Source organism: Crotalus tigris, unplaced genomic scaffold (genome assembly GCF_016545835.1).
Source record: "Crotalus tigris isolate CLP2741 ecotype Arizona unplaced genomic scaffold, ASM1654583v1 scf7180000023675.2660513, whole genome shotgun sequence".
In the NCBI taxonomy this organism is placed as follows: Eukaryota; Metazoa; Chordata; class Lepidosauria; order Squamata; family Viperidae; genus Crotalus; species Crotalus tigris.
In genome coordinates, this window is record NW_024100112.1 from 2,528,841 (window position 1) to 2,550,364 (window position 21,524).

General features: G+C 34.5%; 1 protein-coding gene across 6 annotated transcripts in view; it reads left to right on the forward strand.

Annotated features, from left to right (window-relative positions):
- Nucleotides 1-5,138, forward strand: part of GPM6A (glycoprotein M6A) — a 211,879-nt gene extending 206,741 nt beyond the window's left edge. For all 6 annotated transcript variants that reach the window (XM_039320637.1, XM_039320639.1, XM_039320642.1 and 3 more), the window contains 2 exons: nucleotides 87-152; nucleotides 2,965-5,138. In XM_039320637.1, coding sequence (XP_039176571.1) covers nucleotides 87-152; nucleotides 2,965-3,117 — 219 coding nt within the window. In that variant the 3' untranslated portion in view covers nucleotides 3,118-5,138. The remainder of the gene's footprint in view (nucleotides 1-86; nucleotides 153-2,964) is intronic.
- The last annotated feature ends 16,386 nt before the right edge of the window (nucleotides 5,139-21,524 follow it).

A 21,524-nucleotide genomic window follows, 5' to 3' on the forward strand; every position in this document is an offset into this window, starting at 1 on the left:
GACTATTTGTATGTGCACTGTGATATTTGCATAGCATGGCTTCAGTTGATATTCTTAGTTTGTAATTTTTTTTCTTCCTTTTGTAGCTGAACATGACATTCCATTTATTTATTGTAGCCCTGGCTGGGGCTGGAGCAGCTGTCATTGCTATGGTAAGATTTAGACAACTTTGCCTTTATTATAAGTTGTAATCTATGCCCTCGGGATCCTTATAACATTAAAGGTAATCACGGGAACTTTGATATTCCTTCAGATAAAAATGTGTGGAAATACATGTCAAAAGAGATAGGGAATATGAATACGTCCTCTAGTAAACATTGTGATTAAATAGGTATTTGAATTCAAATCTCTTTAGTCCTAATAATAACACCCTATTCAGTTGTCCTACAGTTCATTCATGATTGTTTGGAATGCCGTTTTAAGCATTCAAAGAAAAGAAAATTATACACACAAAAATCAAATATATAAAATTTTAATAATAATTTTAGCATCTAATAGTCATTAAACTTTTTTTTTACTTTAATTATTCCTTCTTGACTCTTTTGAAATATTTATTACTTTGAACAATTACCTAGTTCAGATATGAGTGTTTTATGGACCAGATGTAGGCCCAGAACAAACTGATAATTACCTCCAAAATTGAATGGCAAAATTACCAAATTTGGCCAACAAAAGTTTTTATTTATATGTTTAGCAAAATCAAGAGGGAGAGTGGCTGTCTTAAATCTTGTGAGACATAATATGTTCCTTTCAATCCTTAAATCTCTTCCCAAATCTTCTTAATACTGTCCAAAAGGTCTAATATTTTTGGGTTTTGAATTGTTAATGTTTGGGGGTACACTCCGTGCACAATGACTACCAAAGTTGGTGGCTGTTATTATATTTTTCAGACTAGAACAGAGATTGATTCTTTAAAGTAGCTTAATTTTAAGGGTGCCAAGTAAATGATTTTGTTCACTATATAATGCATTTAATTATTTTATAATTTTGTAACTCTTTTACTCTTGGCTGTATAAAAACAATTCTTGCTAAAACAACTATAGTCAGAATGTTTACAATGATAAAATTCACACCTAAGATAAATTTTTCACTGCTTCATATAGTAAACACAATATACATCTTCTTTTATGTCATAGAAAGTTCTTTGGCACAGAGAAATATTGCCGATTTTCAGATGATTATGAATTACCAATAGGAATAACTTTCAAATTCACATTAAAAACAATGATATTGCATTTGAATGACCTTAGTAACAGATACAAAATGACAGAGACCACCAGTGTAAGGTCTATGACAAAGATGTACAAACAGGTAGGGGTCAAAATTTCTATTTGGGTTTTGAGTTCCAGTTTTTTCAGATTTTGGTATTAAAAGCATCAAAAGTGGTTTTTATTTTGAAAAGGCAACTGGACTGGCAAGGCAACAGACCTTTCTCAACAGATGAGGAGGGATAAGACATTACCTATGCCCAATTTACAATGCAGGCCTTTTGGCTGTTCCAGAAAAATTTCTACACCTCTGATTCAGGTGATTCTGAGGTCACAGATAAAACCCCAAGTAACCACAATGGCTCTCAGAGAGTGTTAAGACCAGTTGATTGCAAATAAAATAACAATCTTTCAATTTCCATTCTCCCCTCTCCCATATACACACACCATCCTGTCAGAAGCTATAATTCCCCATCCCACCAACTAATATCAGCTGTCAATAACTGTCCTTCTGTCTCCCACAGCATCCAATACAACTGATGAATCTTACAGTTGCCTTTTCAACATAAATACTTTTGATACTACTATGACCTGGATAACTGAGAATCTTCATAGATATTAAAAACAATTGTACAAAAGTCCCTGAAAATTAATCTTTGTTCAGAGGACTGTAAAATGCTTGACCTAGCTCTCAGGTTACATATGACACCTGTAAGTAAAATAACTGTAGATACACTGAGACCTTCTGAGGCCTTGGAAAGTTTCATCTCCATCTCAGAGAGATTGTCTCTTTGTAAACTCTGTTTCTGACAACATTGTCCCAAGAGTACCAATGTGTTTTCTGACATCTCCATTTCCACACTTGTTTAGTTCTACATCCTGACTGCCAAAGATGGCATGGAGATAAAGTGATCCTTTTAAATTGGTATGTTCCATGAGACCCTTTTAACCCCCCTAGAAGATTGGGATTTCTATCAGAGAAATTAAGGATTTTTTTTTTACCCATTAAATCCCCCTTTCCCCAAAAAATCTGAAGTCAGTAGCCACAAGAGAGAATTACTCTTCTGATGCCCATTTTCTCAAACTAGTTCTTCCAGCAGCAAGAAAATTGAAACACCCTGCTATACAGCAAGAAAGGAGCTTTTGCTAGACAATCAGTAGTTCCTTATACAACAAATGTATATTTTCAGCATTGAAGTGCGGAAACTGGGTAGATAAAATAAAAAATTAAAAGTTAAAAAAATAAAATTATTAAATTTAATGTCAAAAAAGAACAAAAGATGCAGTTGGGTTGGTTTGAAGGAAAGGCAAAAAGAGTACGGTAGTATAATAATTCTGCAAACTGATATGGATAGAAGTGATCAGAAATGGTTCTGTGAAAGTCAAAAAAGACACACACACACACACACTAAAGTGAGTAAATCAGCTGGAGCATATATAAAAGGCTAAATAATCAAACAAGTCAAAAAAACAGGAATATGTATGAATGCATTTCCAACAAGCCAAAAGCCATAGAGAAAAGGAATAATTGCAAAATTAAAAATAGCAAATTAGTATTTCCAATTTGTATTTTGTTTGCCTGTTTTAAGAATGTAATTATTTTAAATAATTCCTGCTTATTTTGGTAAAGAGCTTTAAAGTACACACATTCTCAAAGTATTCAAGTGGATATGATAAAATTTAATGTTAATAAGATTAAAACCACAAGATTCCTTCCTTCCTTCCTTCCTTGCTTCCTTCCTTCTTTCCTTCCTAGGTCCACTATCTTATGGTTCTGTCTGCTAACTGGGCCTATGTGAAAGATGCTTGCAGAATGCAGAAGTATGAGGATATTAAATCAAAGGAAGAGCAAGAATTACATGATATTCATTCTACTCGCTCCAAAGAGCGGCTTAATGCCTACACATAAGGGAAACCTTGTCTTACTTTCTTTTATTATTTGCTTTGTTGTTTAACTAAAGGCCATCCATCTTTCCATTTTTAAAATCAAAATGAAAAAGTAATTCTCACAAAACATAGTAGGGTGACTTGTACATTGCCCCTATATAATTCTTGGTTGTCCAGCACTTGGTTTCTTAATTAGTTAATAGTTTATGTGATCAGTTTCTACTACAGAGCTCCTGAAATAGCCTTTCCTGCACCCTAAAATGATTTTCTGTTAAATTCAGAATACTAACTATTGTCAAATACAGAGATGTGTTTTTTTAAAAAATCACTTCATATGTGTTAACACATAACACTTTTTTTCTTATAAGTTTTTGAAAAAGAACAAATGGCTTTTTATACTTTTTAGTTTGAATTTTAGTAAGTACTTTAACTACAGGTATGCTTCTAAGGGACCCCTCGTACACCATGTACAATTTTTTGAGGAGGCACACTGCTGACATTCCTTCAGATTTGGAAATCTTGCCAGATGGACCAGTGGGCATCTTGATGGAGGGTCCTGAGAACATTTTAAAAACAATCAAAGGTGCAATTTCTAAATTTGTAAGAGTAGGTAAAAAACAAAAAGAAGTGCTTCTTATCTTTGTTAGCATTGTATTATTCTTGATGTACTTAATGGAGTAATCACTATTTTAAAGTTTCATTGATGGCTATTCCTGTTTATATTGTGAGCATGCAGACCGTAGTGCTTGTAATGCATGGCCATGCGTCTTTTTCAAAGCGTATGATGACCACCGTTACCCTCAAGATTTGCAGTGTATAGACAAATGTTACATAGAGTTATGTATAGGTTTCTACAGAATGACCTCTGTAATTCCAAAATGGCTATGCTAAACTGGAGCTGTTCATGTGCTGATCTGCGCAATTTTTTCTTAGCTATATTTATAAAAATGCTATATCTATAATACAGCAATCTTAAGAGCTAGAGTCTTTTTACCTGCTTTAAACAATTAAGTGGATTGCACCTGTCTGAATTATACATAGAATGTATGTGATCTTTTTTTGAGGAGGCTTCCATAATTGTAATAGCTTGGCTTGTAGCTTTCCTACACACATACTGGTTTACCTGTATAATGTTAAAGTGAAGTTAACGGCTGCTACTGGAGCTATTGTTTGGAAATGTTAATAATATACTTGAACCTTTATTTTCAATAAGAAAGTATTAAGAGAAAAGTCAGTCATGTTAATCTGAAAGAAATACCTGTCTAAAAACAAACAAAAACAAATAAAAACATATAAAAATGGAAAAAAAGTATTATTGGACCAAATTTGGTGTTTTTATTTTTTGCCTATTTCTAATGCTACAAGAATGCTGTAAAGTGTCTTTTAAAGTGATGTATTCTGACAAGACATTTTTGTCAGTGTTTTTTTTTTTTTAAAAAAAAACCTAGCTAGTTGTGCACTTATTGGATCATTGTGAATTCTTTCTCAGTGTAAGTGCATTTCTAATAAAAATTCTTGAGTAAAACTCTTCTTTGTACAATTACTAGTCATGCATCATCAGTAATTTTTACCAATTCTTGTAGTAAGTAGAGGGTAATTCAATAGTTACTTGTGGCATGTTTATGCATCAAGTTGTATTAGTTCATTTTGCATTTTTTAAATTTGTTTTGATTTTATTTTATTTTTTACACTTTACTGTCTTATAAGGGGTCAACATTCCAAAATGTGCAGTACCAGTATTTACAGTTCTGCAGAGGTATTATTAACTTCTTTCTATTCTATATTGTAGTGTTTCAGTTTTGTGTCTTAAAACAGTTTGTGATGCTTTTTAAAATGTCTTTTAAACTCATGTAATGATGTTGATGGTTTTGGCTTTTCTCTGTATTAGAGTTTGTATTTTCACAAAGAATGCTTTGTAGCAGGCATTATAATTAATCTGTTTTGTACATAAATGTGCCAACAGCTTGATGGTGGCGTTTTTGAACTGTAGAACCAAGTGCTTGCAAAAATGTAATAAATACACTTGTGTACTTTGTGTACTTATTGATCGTCTGTGTTTCATTTCTCTTTTTTTCTGAAGAAGTTCCTATTTCTCAAAGATTTAGACAGATACAACTGCTGATCCCAGAAGTGATATCATAAGTTACTATATCCTTACCTGGGAGGTTTTTTTTAAGGATATTATGATTACATTGTTCATCTTAATTGTGAAAATAAGAGCAAATTAAATTTATAACTCCATATTCAAGATATAATTCTTTATTCCACTCTTTATTCATTTAAATGTCATAAACATCTAATAGGCAACCCATGTATGAACCATAACAGAAGCTAGTGTCTTATCTTCTGGCACTGCAGAAATTCAATAGTATAATATCAAATTAAAGACAAAATTAAAATAAAATAGGTTCAGCATACCTGTTCTATGTTTTTTTTTTTTTTTCAAAAGCCATAATCTGAAGTAGGAAGACTAGAAACGGGCTTCTTCAGTAACATCACTGCCATGTTTTCTACAGCCTTTAGACATCAAAGATACCAGCTGAGTTCATGCCCATCTACAAGCCGTTTGCTCAATCTGGATTTGAAAAGAGGGTTGTACTGTACCTCTGTTACTGCTATTTCTGAGTGCTTATGATATCAACTGTTAGCAAGCTTCTTCTTGAAGTAATCAAAGTAAATTGTTCTATTTCAGACAATGATCAGTGCTTTTAAAAACATGTAATCAAATCACTCTTAATCAATGACAAGTGTTAAAAAAACAGATGAGTAATGAATAGGGTGAGCAATAACAAACAAATCCAAAACACTGGACCCATCTAAGTTCATGAACAGCATTTGGATACAATGTAATATAATACTCTACATGGATTATTATTAAGGCCAAAAGTAAAAGCAATAAAACTAATAGCAGTAATAATGATATTGCATAAAAAGGTTTTTTTTCAGTTGACCACATCTTTATGAAATTTATTTATTTATCATATTTCTGTACGCCTTTCCTAAGTGATTCTAAGTCACTTAGTTACCTTGTCAACTCAAGTTTTATCTCTCTTTGATATCAAAATTGAAATTACTCATATTTTCTTCAAAAGGCCACATTCGTAATTCTAAAAGGCCCTTTTAAAACTCCACTCCGAAAGCTAGCCATCATGTTGGTTGTTGGAGCACTTTTAGAGGACTCATAGTTTTACCTGGAACATAGAACAAAATCTTTATCACTTCTGTATTTACCTAATGCTGGATTATCAAGCTCAGAATGTATAAAAAAATTTTTCACAAATACACATGAACAGGATTCAAATTCAATATATCAAATTCATTTAAATATGATAATAAGGAGTTAATTGGAATATCAACTCAAAGACTTGAGATTTCACACTAAACTGAAAGCTCTAGAAACCTAATATTTATTTTAGGTAATTCAGCCAAACCAGAGATTTAAAAAAAAAAACATTCTAGCAATTTAACTATCATACTATTTTCTTGAGAATAATATTTCCTTTGGAGAACCAGGGAACTAGTTTCTAACATATCTTACTACACTATGAATAGACAACATTTAGCTAAAGATAATTAAATATAACCCTTCTAAAGAAAAAAACAAATTCTTTCAATCCAGAAATTGGCTTTCCTCCAAGCTCTTAGGTGGAAAATCAAACAGTCAAGCTATTCTCTAAAGCACCTAAAGGTGACACAAGAAGCAATGGGTGGAAACTAACCAAAGAGAGAAGCAACTTGGAATTAAGGAGAAATTTTCTGTCAGTTAGAACAATTAATCAGTGGAATAACCTGCCTCCAGAAGCTGTGAATGCTCCAATAGTGGAAGTTTTAAAGAAAAGATTGGACAGCCATTTGTCTGAAATGGTATAGGGTATATAGGATATATTATTGTTGTTGTTGTTGTTGTTGTTCTACTGCTCTCCATAAAACTTTGGAACAAGTTGCCCAAACTCAGATGGATTAAAAAAAATATTAGTTAAAAAGTGTGTGAGGGTTTTGCACATGCAGACTTCAATGCAATAGACCTCAGGGTTATTCCATCCTAAGTATTCCTATGTAACTAACAAAAGTAACTTTTGTGCATCCAGAACATGTATTACCTGTTAGTAATCCAAGTAACAGGTAATGAAATCATCCTTTGTGGGTGCATCATAGCTCTGAATGTGAGAGTGATACAAAACACACCTAAGGTGTTGAAGGACAACTTATGCATCACAACCCCATTTTTACTGATGCAAAGGTTGATTTCATTACCTGTTACTTGCAAGAGACCCATTACATCAGATATGTCAAACTTGCAACGTTGCGCAACGTATTGGGACAGTTTGCCATTGCTGGCAATGGGGTGGGCATGGCTTCCGGATGACACGTCCGGCCCACGGGCCAGCATTTTGACACCCCTGCATTACATCTTCTCCAAAAATACTTTCAACTCATTAAGCACCTGGTTTCTTTTTCAGTCACACTTCATCCCATCACACCATTTTTCCATCTTAAGTGATAACATTGCTACCTTCCTTTTCAAAGTGCTTAAAATGACTGGTAAAAATGTGAAGTTGGATGAAACCTAAAATTTTCTGCTAGCTGGATTTATTTAACATGTATGTGTATTGCATTTGGAAGATACTGTACCCTTTAAAAAATTTTATGTGCCCTACATCTTTGATCAAATCTAAAAATGTTTTTAGTATTGGCTTAGACACAGAAGCAGATACTTACTTTGCCCATTAAGTAACTAAAAGAGAAATGCTAAAACACTGGCAGATAATTTGCCTTGTTTGCTACTGGATGAGGATTGCTTGCAGAACCTGAATTCCATTTCCAACTATCATTTCAGTAAGTATTCATTGTAGGCATGCTAATTAAGCCCATGTGTTTATATCAGGCAAAATAAATTAATACCAAAAAAGCTTACAGCAATGCTTATTTATAAATAGCATGTATAGAATCTACAGTTTGCTGATCATATATATATTAAAAATTATATTACTTTGAGTAGCATGATCTTTGGTGGTTGCATGGATAATTATGGAATCCATTTTCTCTTGTGAGATTCATTGCATTAATAGTTTTAATTATCATTCAGAGGACATCTGTCTGTAAATGAACCTTGTGAGAAAATTTGCAGGTGTGGGAAAACAGAAGTGACACTACTGCATTATCGAATAAGTCTGAACACATTTTAAAAAATTGGTCTCTGGTTTTGGACTTAATCATTAAAGAGAGTGTTCGGTCTGAAACCATCTATTGAAGAATGGGTGCACAATTGGTATTCTTTCTCTCTTGCATAGTTTAATTTATTAGAATATTCATGAATGCAGAAAATGGTTGAACATGGAGGAAGACGATAGGAAAAATACAGACATCTAGTGGCTGCAAAGAGCAGCAACTCAATAATACATTTAGAATTTTACCATTTTACATAATTGAGTCTTTGTGTCCAGGATGCTTTTATTATCCATTAACTTTTGCAGCAGCTTTGCTTTCTAATTTAAGACCACTTTTGTTTTGCTTTTTCGGTTATGAAATGTACACAGGTTCCATGATTTATATTGTTTAATTATTCTTTATCCAGTTAATACTGCATAGAAGTATAATTTATTTAGTAATTTTATGCTGTTTTTAAACAAAAATGGATAACAAAAACACCAACACAAATTAATAAGCATAATATGATCAAAAATTAAAACAAGAGCAATTATTCTTTTCTGCCTTGCTGATGTGACAATTTGCAGTAATGTACTTTTCCTGCACCTTTACATTACCCTTTACATTACCCTTCCCAATATCTGAGAGTAAGTCCCAATGAACTCAAAAGCTAGGTAATCCATAATATGATTAGCTTGAAATAATTAATTATTAAAAACTATGATTTATAAAACACAATAGGTAGAATCACTCACACTGTAAATTGTAAACCAAAGAAAGCACATTTTGGCTTAGTATGATGAAAGTATTAATCCTTTATTATTAAGAATTAATCTACAATTGCAAATAAAATCTTAATAATAACCTAGAACTCTCATTTATCAAATACTTTATTTTGCTACTTTATTCCCCGTTCCACTGTTTGGGTCTTTTAATCAAACTTTGTGACATGGAGGCTGGATCCCACAATGTGATCACACCAATTGTAGATTAACAAACATGGTTGCTGCATATTTGTGGTCTACAGTTTTTAAAACAATATTAATAACTTGAACCCTGATTCACAATTATGCTAAAATAACTGGGTTCAAGCAACATTCTGTTCCACAAGAACTTAATCTTCATTTACTGTAGCTAAATTGTGCAAATCCCATCATCATGTCATTCCATGCAACCATTAGGTATCCTAAATACACTTATATTTTCTGTAATGAGGCATACCAATTTCTGGAACAGACATGGAGCACAGATGGTGCAACTCTACAACATGCATGAAACAGGAGTTGTTTCAACTGAGATATCAGAACACACATTGCACCGTTTACTTCCTTTGTCCCTCCTGCAGAGCTCCATAAGTAAATTAGTACTTTAATTTAACCTCCAGGAGGGACAACCTGCAGATTTTGCTGTGCAGCTCTTTATCAATTTGCATACAGATTCAGAAGTAGCAGATCTGGTAAGTTTGTAGAAAAATTCAGAGTGTACAAATTTCACAACATCTCTGGCTAAAATATTCCCACAATATTTCACCAAACACTCTACGAACAGTGAAAAATCTGTTGTGATAGCAGTCTATTTTTACATTTTCAGGGAAAGTTATTTTGGGCTTCTAGTATAATACAGAATTTTTTCTCCAATCACTGTTTTATTAATAAACATAATACAGAGAACAGAATAAATAAGTTTCTAAATGCTTATCTATGGAGTTGCCCAACATGACACCTGTGGACACCAATTGTATCCAGATACCCTTAACATATAACAAGCTATATTGTCTTGCCTACGTTCTTAAATATTTTCCTTAAGGTTGTTCCAAAGAAAAGTGTCAACTAATCATAGTATTTTTTTATTTATAAGAAAGCCTAACCCCATAGGAAGCCAAGAATATTTTTTTGCAGAAGATTCACTTTGAGATGTACATATTAAGGGGCAGGGGTTTGAACTGTTTTGCTGCAATTTTCATTTAGACTTGAGGGGTCCTTGGTGCTTTCTGAGCTTGGTTGCTTTCTTGCAGATGTTTCATTACCCAAACTAGGTAACACCATTGCTCCTTGTAAATAGTGGGGTTTGCTCTCATTTTATATTCTAGCGGCTTGCCTGTCAATGGTGGTGGTGGTTTTACAGTTTCTTTGGTTGGACTAAGACCACTCCCACCACCACTGACAGGCAAGCCACTAGAACAGCAGTTCCCAACCTTTTCTATACCCCGCATCCCTAGAATGTTTCTGATATATTCTTGCATCCCTTACAAAAGTTCGAAATAACGGCAACAAATTATGCATATACAGTATAATTTTGAAACTTCTAAACCCAAATTTTCATATCCCCTGGAATATCATCTCGCACCCCCAGGGGATGCAAGCACCCTCAGTTGAGAACCCCTGCACTAGCATATGAACTGAGAACAAACTCCATTCCTTACCAGCACTGGCAGTGTTAGTAGTTTGGGTAATAAAACATTTGCAAGAAAAGAACCAGGCTCAGAGAACACCAAGAACCATTTGTTTCAACCCGGAGCTATAAATATTCTATTGTTATCATTTTGACTTTTTTGTGATCCCTTTACACCAATTGTGTATTTGGGTGTTTGCATAGAAGATAGCCATAAGAGTACAGGAAAAGGCATAACTCGTCAAAGGAGTCATAGACACATGCTAAACATGTACCCCCGGATCTTCCAAAAGATAGATTTGCTTTTGAATCAAAAGCTCTGCACAGCCTCTTGAGGAAGAACTCCAAAAAGCAGAGGCAGAGATTTTGTATGATTGCTCAAAGTTTTTTCTCAGAATTAGTTTAACACAATCATTAAGCCGACGTCTGTCCCAGTATGTCCCAACTAACACAACAGGCTAATACGGGCATTGTTTTCAGAGTTAATATGCACACAGAACTTTGGAAAGGGACCATACTGCATAGCTTTCCCCTGCCTATTTTAGTGCAAATATCAGCACAAAACAATAATTTTTCACGTGTTCATTAGATGCAAAGAAAGTTTTGTGTGATACATAATATGCTAACATTGTAAAAGTAAAGTGTGTTGAGGCATTGGAGTAATATATTTTCTAGTTATTTTATTCATCATAACAATGCAGTTATAGCACATAATTGAAGAGGACTGAATTGTGTCTTTCATTTGTTTCAGTCTTCTGCTTTCAATCATTTTTCACTCAGCCTTGTGTTATATTTATTAGGGCTATTCATAGTTTGCAAGTATTTCAGAAGAAATATTTTGGGCATCATGCAAATAAACCACAACATCTTTCTTCTATTCTTTAAATCAACCCAACTCTTCTTGAAATTTTGCTGGAGCCTAAAACAAAGTGCCAATGGTTTTATGAAATTACCCATTGAAGGTAATCATAGCTGTTAAAGCAGTCTGAAACTTTTGCTGGTTTGTAAAAGTTTATTCTTCCAAACGTTTCTTTACCAGGCTAGGTAACAGTGGTGTTTAGGGACCTGAATCCCTTATAAATAGAATAACACTGACACTGGCATCTCCTAAATTCCGCTGAAGATGTTACCTAGCCTGGAAATGAAACGTTCGGAAACCAACCCATAAGCTTGGATGAACTTTCACCTTTATCCTACACCGGAGCTACAGATATTTGCCACTATTGAATTTGCATAATATTAATTCCAAAAATTCTACTTCATGTCCACAAGATGTCGCTATAAGCCTTTGCTAAGGCAGAAATGAAGCAATAGCAGCAGTATTTCTGTTCATTCAGATTAAAGAATAAGAATAGAATGGAATAGGAAGGGACCTTGGAAATCTTCTAGTCCAGTCCCCTGCTCAAGCAGGAGAACCTATGCCATTTTAGACAAGTGACTGCCAGCCTCTTCTTAAAAATCTCCAGTGATGGAGCGCCCACAATTTCTGAAGGCAAGCTGTTCCACTGATTAATTGTCTTCATCGTTAGGAAGTTTCTCCTTAATTCCAGGTTGCTTCCCTTTTTGATCAGTTTCTAACCATTGCTTCTTGTTTTGCTCTCTGGTACTTTGGAGAATAGTTTGACCCCCTCTTCTTTGTGGCAGCTTCTCAAATACTGGAATACTGTTATCATGTCACTCCACATTAGAACTCATTTTGTTGGATAGGGCCTATTATTCAAGTTTGTCAAGATCTTTTTGGATCCTGAGCTTGTCTTCTGGGGTGTTGGCTATTCTTGCCAGTTTGGTGTCATTTGCAAATTTGATGAGTTCCCCTTCAGTTCCCTCATCTAAGTCATTAATGAAGATATTGAAGAGTACTGGGCCTAAGATGGAGCCTTGTGGTACCCCACTGCTGGGGTATGTGGTGGATTTGTATGTATGGTTTGTCAGCCAGCTACAGATCTATCTGATGATGATGTTGTCTATCCCACTTTTTTCTACCTTACTAAGCAGCAGGTTGTGGTCTACTTTGTCAAATGCCTTACTGAAATCTAAGTATACTATGTCCACAGCGTTTCATTGGTCTACTAATTTAGTCACTTTATCAAAGAATGAAATAAGTTTGGTTTGGCAAGATCTGTTTTTGACAAACCTGTGCCGGCTACTGGTTATAATTTTGTTTGCTTCTAGTTGTTCGCAGATCTGTTTTTTGATTTTCTTTTCCAAGATTGTTCTAGGAATTGATGTTAGACTGATTGTTTTGTACAGTAGTTTCCTGGGTCTGTTTTTTCTTGCTTATTTTAATATTCGTTTCTAGTTTGTCTTTTGCAGTACTTTTTATTTGGTATGTTGGGCTATAATTTCTTTTTGTGAGAAGACTGATTCAAAGAATTAGTTAAGCAGTTCTGCTTTCTCCGTACTGCCTATTACTTCCTTGCCATCTTCTCTCTTTAGTGGGCCTACAGTTTCCTTGACTTTTTTTTGTTATTATGTTGAAAGAAACTTTTTTTTATTGTCCTTCATTTCTGTTGCAAGTTTTTGTTCATTATGAGCCTTTGCTTTCCTGACTTCATCTTTGCATGTTCTGGCTGTCTGCTGATAATCATCCATAGTTTTGTGTCCCTCTTTCCATTTTTTGTACTTGTCCTTTTTGTCTTTCAGTTCAGCTGATCTTTATCAACAAAATAACAACAGATAAATATGACTACAGGATATTTAAATATAGTACACACACACACACACACACACACACACACACACACATTATTAAAGTGATCACCAAGAGATGATGTTTTAGTCCAGCGCTCAATGGATGGAGCTTTGAACACCAAGGTCTATCGGAAGCCCACCCATACAGATCGAATCCTCCACTATTATAGCAACCATCCGCCCCCCCATAAAGCCAGCTGTATCAGGACCCTGTTCAAACGGGTGCACTTGCACTGCAGCACGGCTGAGTCAAAGGCAGAAGAGAGGAAGCATCTATTTCGTGTTTGCCGGATGAATGGATACCCCCCAAGATTCATCAAACGGCATAGTATGGTACCAGAACCCTGAAACAGACAGCGGGATGAAGAACCCTCGACACGGGCCACACGGATGTCCTTACCATATATTAGCAATGTGTCTGAGGCCACGGCCAGGCTGTTGGCACCACATAATATTAAAGTGGCTCATAAGCCCAATCAGACTCTGCGGGCAAAAATGATGCGCCCTAAGGATCAACTCCCTACCACTGAGAGATCAACAGTAGTCTACAAGATCAATTGTATGGATTGCCAGAGTAATTATGTAGGCGAGACATCGAAGAGGTTAAAAACACACCTACATGAACATAAATTGGCAATCAGACGAGGCGAACAATACTCGCAGATTTGGGCTCATATGGCCGAGTACGACCACCGTTTTGATTTTGAGAACACCCAAGTCTTGGCCAGTGATGCTACAAAGGGAGGCTGCCTGCTGAAGGAAGCGTGGTATTCAGGAGTTGATTCCATCAACCGGCACATGCATCTATGTGCAGCACATCAAGCCTTAAGAACGTGGAGCATGGGCAACCATACTAACGCCCAAAGGGAGCTTCATTATAAACGGTATGACCGGAATAAGGACACGACTTGGAATCCCTCCCTGTCCCACCACGTTAGTGGACTCTTGGATGGTACTCCCCACTTACTAGAAAGGCAACTGCTGTTGGACCAACAACAGATCAGCCCCAACATACAACCCCCACAGGACCAGCCGCAACCCGTTGAAATCAAGCCCTCCTCGGAATGGAAAGTTAGCACGCGGAATAACAGCCTGGGACCAGAGAGATCAAGGAGTAGATGGGATACGGTGGAGTTGGAGGAAGGTGATGAAGATGAGCTACCCCCTCCCCCCAATGGGATCGTTAGGCATGCAATGGTGACTCGGTCACGGCTAAATGAAAGAAGGCACCCCCTTCCAGTGCATTTGACACGAGGTCTGGTAACTAAACAACAGCTACGATCAAGGCAGAAGAGCCCTGAGAAAGGTGACGATCAGGAGTTGGGGGTGAAGGAAGGTGATGCCCACCGACAACGGACTGAACAACGGAGCACTCCCAATGAGATGACAGCAAAGAACGCTTTGAGCATGTGTGGGAGGAGGGTGATTGGAACAGACAGCAGACCCCTCAGTATGGTGCACGGGAAGGAAGACAGAAAGGAGAATAATATGGGGTGGGGGGGGAGAAGAATCTGTAATGCATCCCCAAGTGACGAATGGGCAGGACCAAGGTGAATTTGTGACTCAGGGGGATACTGGAATAAATCCAAAAATCCCCCCACCCTCACCCCTTAAGTGCGATCGTATGCAGGGTGACGGAAGAGGTACACATGGGGGAGGGAAGACCTTGGTCCTGAATCCACTTAATCCCAAAGCTACCGATCGAGTGGTGTGTGAGGGAATGCGAGCTAGGAATAAAAGAATGTGTATTAAAGGAGACAAGCTTGAGTTACATTCTGAACAGCTGGGGCCTATGACGCGCTCTAAGAGCCGGAAGCAGATGCTTGATAACGGGACACTTGATAACGGTATATAAGTCTACTCCCTATACTTGCCTTTTAACCCTGACGATGTCAAATGTATTTTGACGAAAGCTTGGTTGATTAATTAAATTTTATTCTCTTAAAGCATTCTCTTGGTAATCACTGTTTTAATAGTATGGATATTCCCAAGAGTCATATTTTTACTTTTATTTTTAATATATATATTAAATATTTCCTTTTATAGACCTTTGGTAAAAATTATAGATAATGCACAAATATACAAAATTAATATTGTATAGTCAATATGTACATTATATATCTCACACATTTATATGCCACAATTTCATGAGATCATGCTAAAGTCTGAAATGGCGATGTTTGCACATGAACATTTTAAAAGAGTTTTGATTTTGATGCAAGATTTGACATTTTCATGTGAGTTCCATGTACTTTCAGGGATTGTGTTCATCTCATCAATTTTGGCACTTTTATAAAATTTTTGATTGTAATTTTTCAAGGATTTCATGTTTTCTTTTGCATCCATGTAATTGCACATGATTTTCTTGTAAGTAATTCATGCATGAATAGCCATATTATTATAAAACTAATGAAAGAAAAATATGTCATAGCTATCTTTGTTTTTTTGAGCCCATGTCAATTATCTTCTTGATGTTTCCTAATTTTGAAGACAACTTGGCAGAATGCATTGCATATTGTAATCTAGACACACTGAATCCTTGGCTTTGTTACTTTGACTTACTAAGAGTGAGAATACAGATATTCCAGAAAAAGGAAGGAAGGAAGGAAGGAAGGAAGGAAGGAAGGAAGGAAGGAAGGAAGGAAGGAAGAAAGGAGAACCAATCAATGAGTAAGTTTGTCTTTCTCTCGATAGTTATTTTTTGTACGTTTATTGTAAGAGACAAAACCTACAACTAGTAACCAGTATATTCAGTTCATTATCCAGACAAAGAAAAAAGCATCACATAGTTGCTTTAATTTTGCTTTATGACTTTTAAAAGTTTCTTTGGAAAAAGGAGTAGATTGTGTGGTAGTATATCATTTATCCAATTAGCATCTATTCTATGAACATTTTTCACAAATATTTACTTTTATAGTTTCTTTTCCTAATTGTTGCAGGTTTTCCCTTCATGGATCACCCTCACTCAAGGCTTGTCACTTATTTCCTGTTTTCAATTTGTCTTAGTTGCCTTCTATATAATTTCCAAATGTTCGTTTCTGAATTATGCTCACTTCCTACATCTATTTTGTATTTTATATTAAAATTAATTTGCCTCCGTTTACTTATGTGAAATGAATCCCTGCTGAAGTAGACTACCTCACTGATGAGGTAGGCATATATTTTGTCTCTCAGCTTTTAGATAGGTGACAGCATGCAAATTATATGAATTAATACAAAATATTCTTTTTCACATAGATTATACAGAGGTTGTCTTTACAAGAATTCATTTAGTGACTATTCAAAATTACAACATCACTGAAAAAAGTTAGGACTATTTTTCACCCTTGCAACTACTGATTCATCTCCATGGTATGTGAAAAAAATTCACACGCTTGGCAACTGATGCATATTGGGATCACGTGATCATCTTTTGTTCTGACAAGCAAAGTCAATGTGGAAGCCAGATTCACTTAACAAACGTATTATTAACTTAACAACTGCACTTAACAACTGTGGCAAGAAAGGTCGTAAAATGGGACAAAACTCACTTAACAAATGTCTCAGTGACAGAAATTTTGGGGTTGTAAATCAAGGACTATCTGTATTAAGTAATGGTCATGCATCACTTTAATATCACCATAATCTTTACAAGAATTTGAAGTAAGTGAGCCTATTAAATTCTTGATTTCATCCTCTCCCTCAGCATTCCAAAACCATCAGCAGCACTACAGTTTGTTATCCTTGAGTGCTGTCTAATCAGTATTATCTTCTTCCTGTTTTCTAGGTATGTATGACAAGAGATATAAATCAGGAATATTTCTATTCACTATCTGACACAGAAGGTTACTCACGGAGAAAGTACTCTTCCCTAAGTTGGGAGCAATCATTGATATATGACATGAAACTGTGGAATAGAACTTAGTTCAACCCAGAAAGAAGAGTATATTTTGGGGGAGAGGGATATGGAGAGAGAGAAAGCCAACAGTATTGTTTATATTATCAGGTTAGTCTAGGGGTCTTCAAACTTGGCCCTTTTATGACTTGTAGACTTCAACTCCCAGAATTCCTCAGCCAATTCCTCTGGGAGTTGAAGTCCACAAGTCATAAAAGGGCCAAGTTTGAAGACCCCTGGGTTAGTCAATCTTTCTGGTTTTCTACTAACCTAACTAGAAATATGCAAAAAATGGACTTCTGGTTTGGTGCGATAGTGACCGGTCATGGGCTTGCGGATTCTCCACACCTCCACAGCTAATTTTGCCCTGCCAGGGGACCCTAAATGGGTCTAAGTCACCCCAGAGAGGCGACAAAGAAAGAAGGGTACTCCAGCGATTTTGGAACAGTGGCGGCCATTCTGTTCAACTTGGGGAAAACCTTCTAACCCGATAGGAGAAAGGCTGGCCGTATTGCATCGACCAGCCCGAACTGCTAGCAACTGAAGTCCAAAAGCACTAACCAGCACAACTGTGAACAGCGTGCTTGAAACTGGGTGAGGAATTCGATCTCTTTTCTATTTTACATTTAATTTCCTGGAAAAGATTCCCAAGAAGCAAAATACCTCCGAAAGGGAAGGAGGGACATTTCTGCCCCACCCTTATACTAACGGAAGTGGTGAATTAATCTTCTTATGGAGGATCAAAATATATGGAAATGAAATAAATATAAAACCTGCAACTTAAAACTTAAATCTGGATAAACCTAAAATTGTTTGAATGTTTAAGACTCTCATTTTAAAGATAACTGTTTCATTTTAATATAAGACTTGGCAAAATCTGGGAAAAGCTTTAACAACAAAGAACAGCTGTGAAAAAAAAGACAATAATCTGGGCTGTAGACAAAAAGAGAATTATAAATTTCAGAAAAAAATCTTTTTTGAACTATTTGGATTATAAATATCTATCTAATTGGGACTTTAAAACTATTTTCAGAGAAAAGAAAGAAAGAGGAAAACTCAAATTCTTGGCTATCATGGATCAGGGACATGTAGAAAGAATATATAAAGAAAATATAAATATTTCACAGGCAGAAGTATACTATATACTGCAATTAGTTGCAGTATATAGTATACTGCAACTAATTCAAACAACAATGACTTTAAACCACAAAAAAATCCAAAACAACTTTGAAAATATAAATCAATCTATTTCCAAGTTAACTCTACAACAAAAAAATTCCCAGAAAACAACAACAGAGAAGAAGCAGATAAAACAGATAAATAGATATAGAATTGAGAATAGAGATTTAAAGATGGAACTTAACAAAACAAGGAAACATGATGTAAGGCTAGTGGAAAAAAATTCCAATTGGAAAAAACAATTTATCCCTTAAGACTACAAAATAAGTCTGAGGACAAGAAAACAGATTGGATAAAATGGACTGTAGAGATGTCAGGAACATCGAGGAGAAAGGAAATGATAAGAGAAGTGGAGAGAAAGAAAAAGATTTTCAACAAACAAGGAATGGCAGAAGTCCAGTACAACACAGAAGGTTACTCATAGAGAAAGTCCTCTTCCTGATTTACTTTTTATATCTACAGCAACATATATGAACATATGGAAAAACTTTTTGATTCAGCAAAATACATTGATTAAGAAAGACACTGGGCAAAAGAAAAAGACTAAAGTGGAAACTAAGAAAATAGATGATCGGACTTACAAGAGAATATTTAAAAAGAAACATTTGTTTGAATATGGTTAAAGAAATAGAAAAATTTTGGGATATATATGTCACTCTAAGAGGGATGAATTCTCTAAATATAATATAGTATGCTTTTCTCCCTTTTTTATTCTCTTTCTTGATATGAGTACTATAAAAAAGTTAAAATGACTTAGATAAAGGAAATGTTTTAGATATTTAAATGTGATTAAATTTAAAAAAATTATAATGGATAAAATGTTTTGAATAAGAGTTAAAGGACTAGATGATTAGATGTATTAAATGGAATGTTTAAAGATTAAACATATTTTGAATTATGATTAAAAAGTATAAGAAATTTAGGAAATAAATATATATTACCTTGGGAGGGATATATATTTTAAGTAGTATGTTATTTTTTATGCTTCTTTACTCTTGTTTTTCTTTCTTTTTTTCCTACTGTTTTATCTACAGTATTCCTTAAGAAATGTAAAAGTGTGAGATGATTCATATGGAAAAATAGAGTTAAAATCTTAAATGTAATTAATTTTGAGAAAATCTTAACCAGTAAGAATATCTAGAATTTGGTGGGAGAAACAAATTAAAATAAGGACTGTAACAGGATCTATGATAAGGCAATCAGAATGATTGGATAGAAAAGAAATATTATATTGATGTGATTATTAGTTTTAGGACTAGGAAAAAATTACATATTGTTATCTATCAAAACAATAAGAATTGTATTAACTCAATGTTTGCAAAAGAAGATGTTTGGGGAAAAGAAAAAATCAACTAAAACTATTATGTGGATTATGGATTATAGAAATCAATTGTTAGTGATTGTTTTACAAATGTAATCCAGACAACACACCGTTCACCAATTGTTAAGTGATTTATATTTTTTTAAAAAATAAATAAAATATATTACAAAAAATATGCAAAAATGCTATAAACAATTTTACTTTGTTGCCATGCTATCATACATCTGATGCAATAATGTATTTTTCAGTTTCTTCATGTACATCTCTCTCTGTGTTATGTATGTGTGCGTTAGAAGTATAAAGTAAATATAGTATTAGATGGTGAAGTGACTGTATGAAGAAAGGCTTCTTGAACATCCTTACAATAAATAGGATCAAGGTAAGAGGCATCATAGCATATGCAGTTGTCATCAAGTTACCTAATGCAATGTTTTCATTGCTTCAGCTTCTCTAGAGTTCCTCAAAGGCCTTTGTCTATGTCACAATATTCTCTTTTTTTCTCTTATTATTTTTGGTCAACAAATAAATTGAAGTGTGTGAGGCAAAGAGTGTACTTTAACTGATTTGTTTACAGCCTTGAATTAGTTATTTTTATGTGTGATATACAAAGTAGGTTTCTCTCTATTACATCAAAAATGAAAGAGTCTGGTAGCCCCATTTCTGAGTTACAACTTTATTAAAAGACATACAATTTTTTTTGAACTTTTTAAATTAATTTTCTAATTTTACGTTTAAATATTTGAAAAGCAACATGGCGGCTGAGTTGGTCAATAATTCAATAATATACAAATATTACATTAAATAATTCCTGTCTTTTCCCCTGTCTCAAATTTAAATTAATACAATTCTTATTATATCGCTTAAATAAAAAGGACTTTTACATTTATCAATAATTTTTGTTTATACATATCTTAATTGTTTTAACTTCAATCTTTTTTGACAATCAATGTCCTGATTAGTTTTTCCAAATTTTTAGTTTTCCATTAATGTTTAAATTTAACATTTAATATTTATAATTTTCAAGTTTTAAATAACCCCAATTCCCTTTATCACAATTCATCACAGAATCTAATGTTCAGGAGACATGTCTTATCTATTTGAGTTCTCACCATTTTATATCAACCAATTAATAATGCAATATAATAGATTTATTTTCTAGTAATTTCAAAATATCTTAAATTTAGTGACCAAAATTTCTGTTATTTGAACATTTAATACCTCCTCTCTTTTTCTCTTAATATCTACTATCTCATATTTAAGCTAAATAATTTTATTATTGCTTCTAAATAAGAATATATTTATTACATTCATCAATAAATTTTTAGCTTATATCTATCTTAATTACCTTTACATTTAACCTTTATAAGCAAATCAACATTCAAATTTAACTGTTAATATTTATACTTCCAAGTTTTAAATGACCAAAGTTTTCATCTCCACTCATTACAATATCTAGTATTCAAAGTATACATTTTATCTATTTGAGTATATTCTATTTTAACTCTTTAACTCTTTAACTCAGGGCTTTTCAACTTTTTCACCCATTGTACCACTTTTAGGTTATGGCAACATCCGAGCACCACCAATCACCTAGCAAGGTGTCAAAAACTTGATGACCCCCCAAAAAAGGAAAAAAGTGATAAAATACAGGTAGTCCTCAACTTACAACAGTTCGCTTAGTGACTCTTCAAAGTTACAAGGGCACTGACAAAAGTGCCCCCCCAAGCCACAGCCGAGCAAGACACCTGCCTGCCCATCCGGCGGTGCTCTTCCTCCTGTCCAAGGTTTTCATTGTTGTGAGCATTTCTGTGGAGGATTGGCAGTG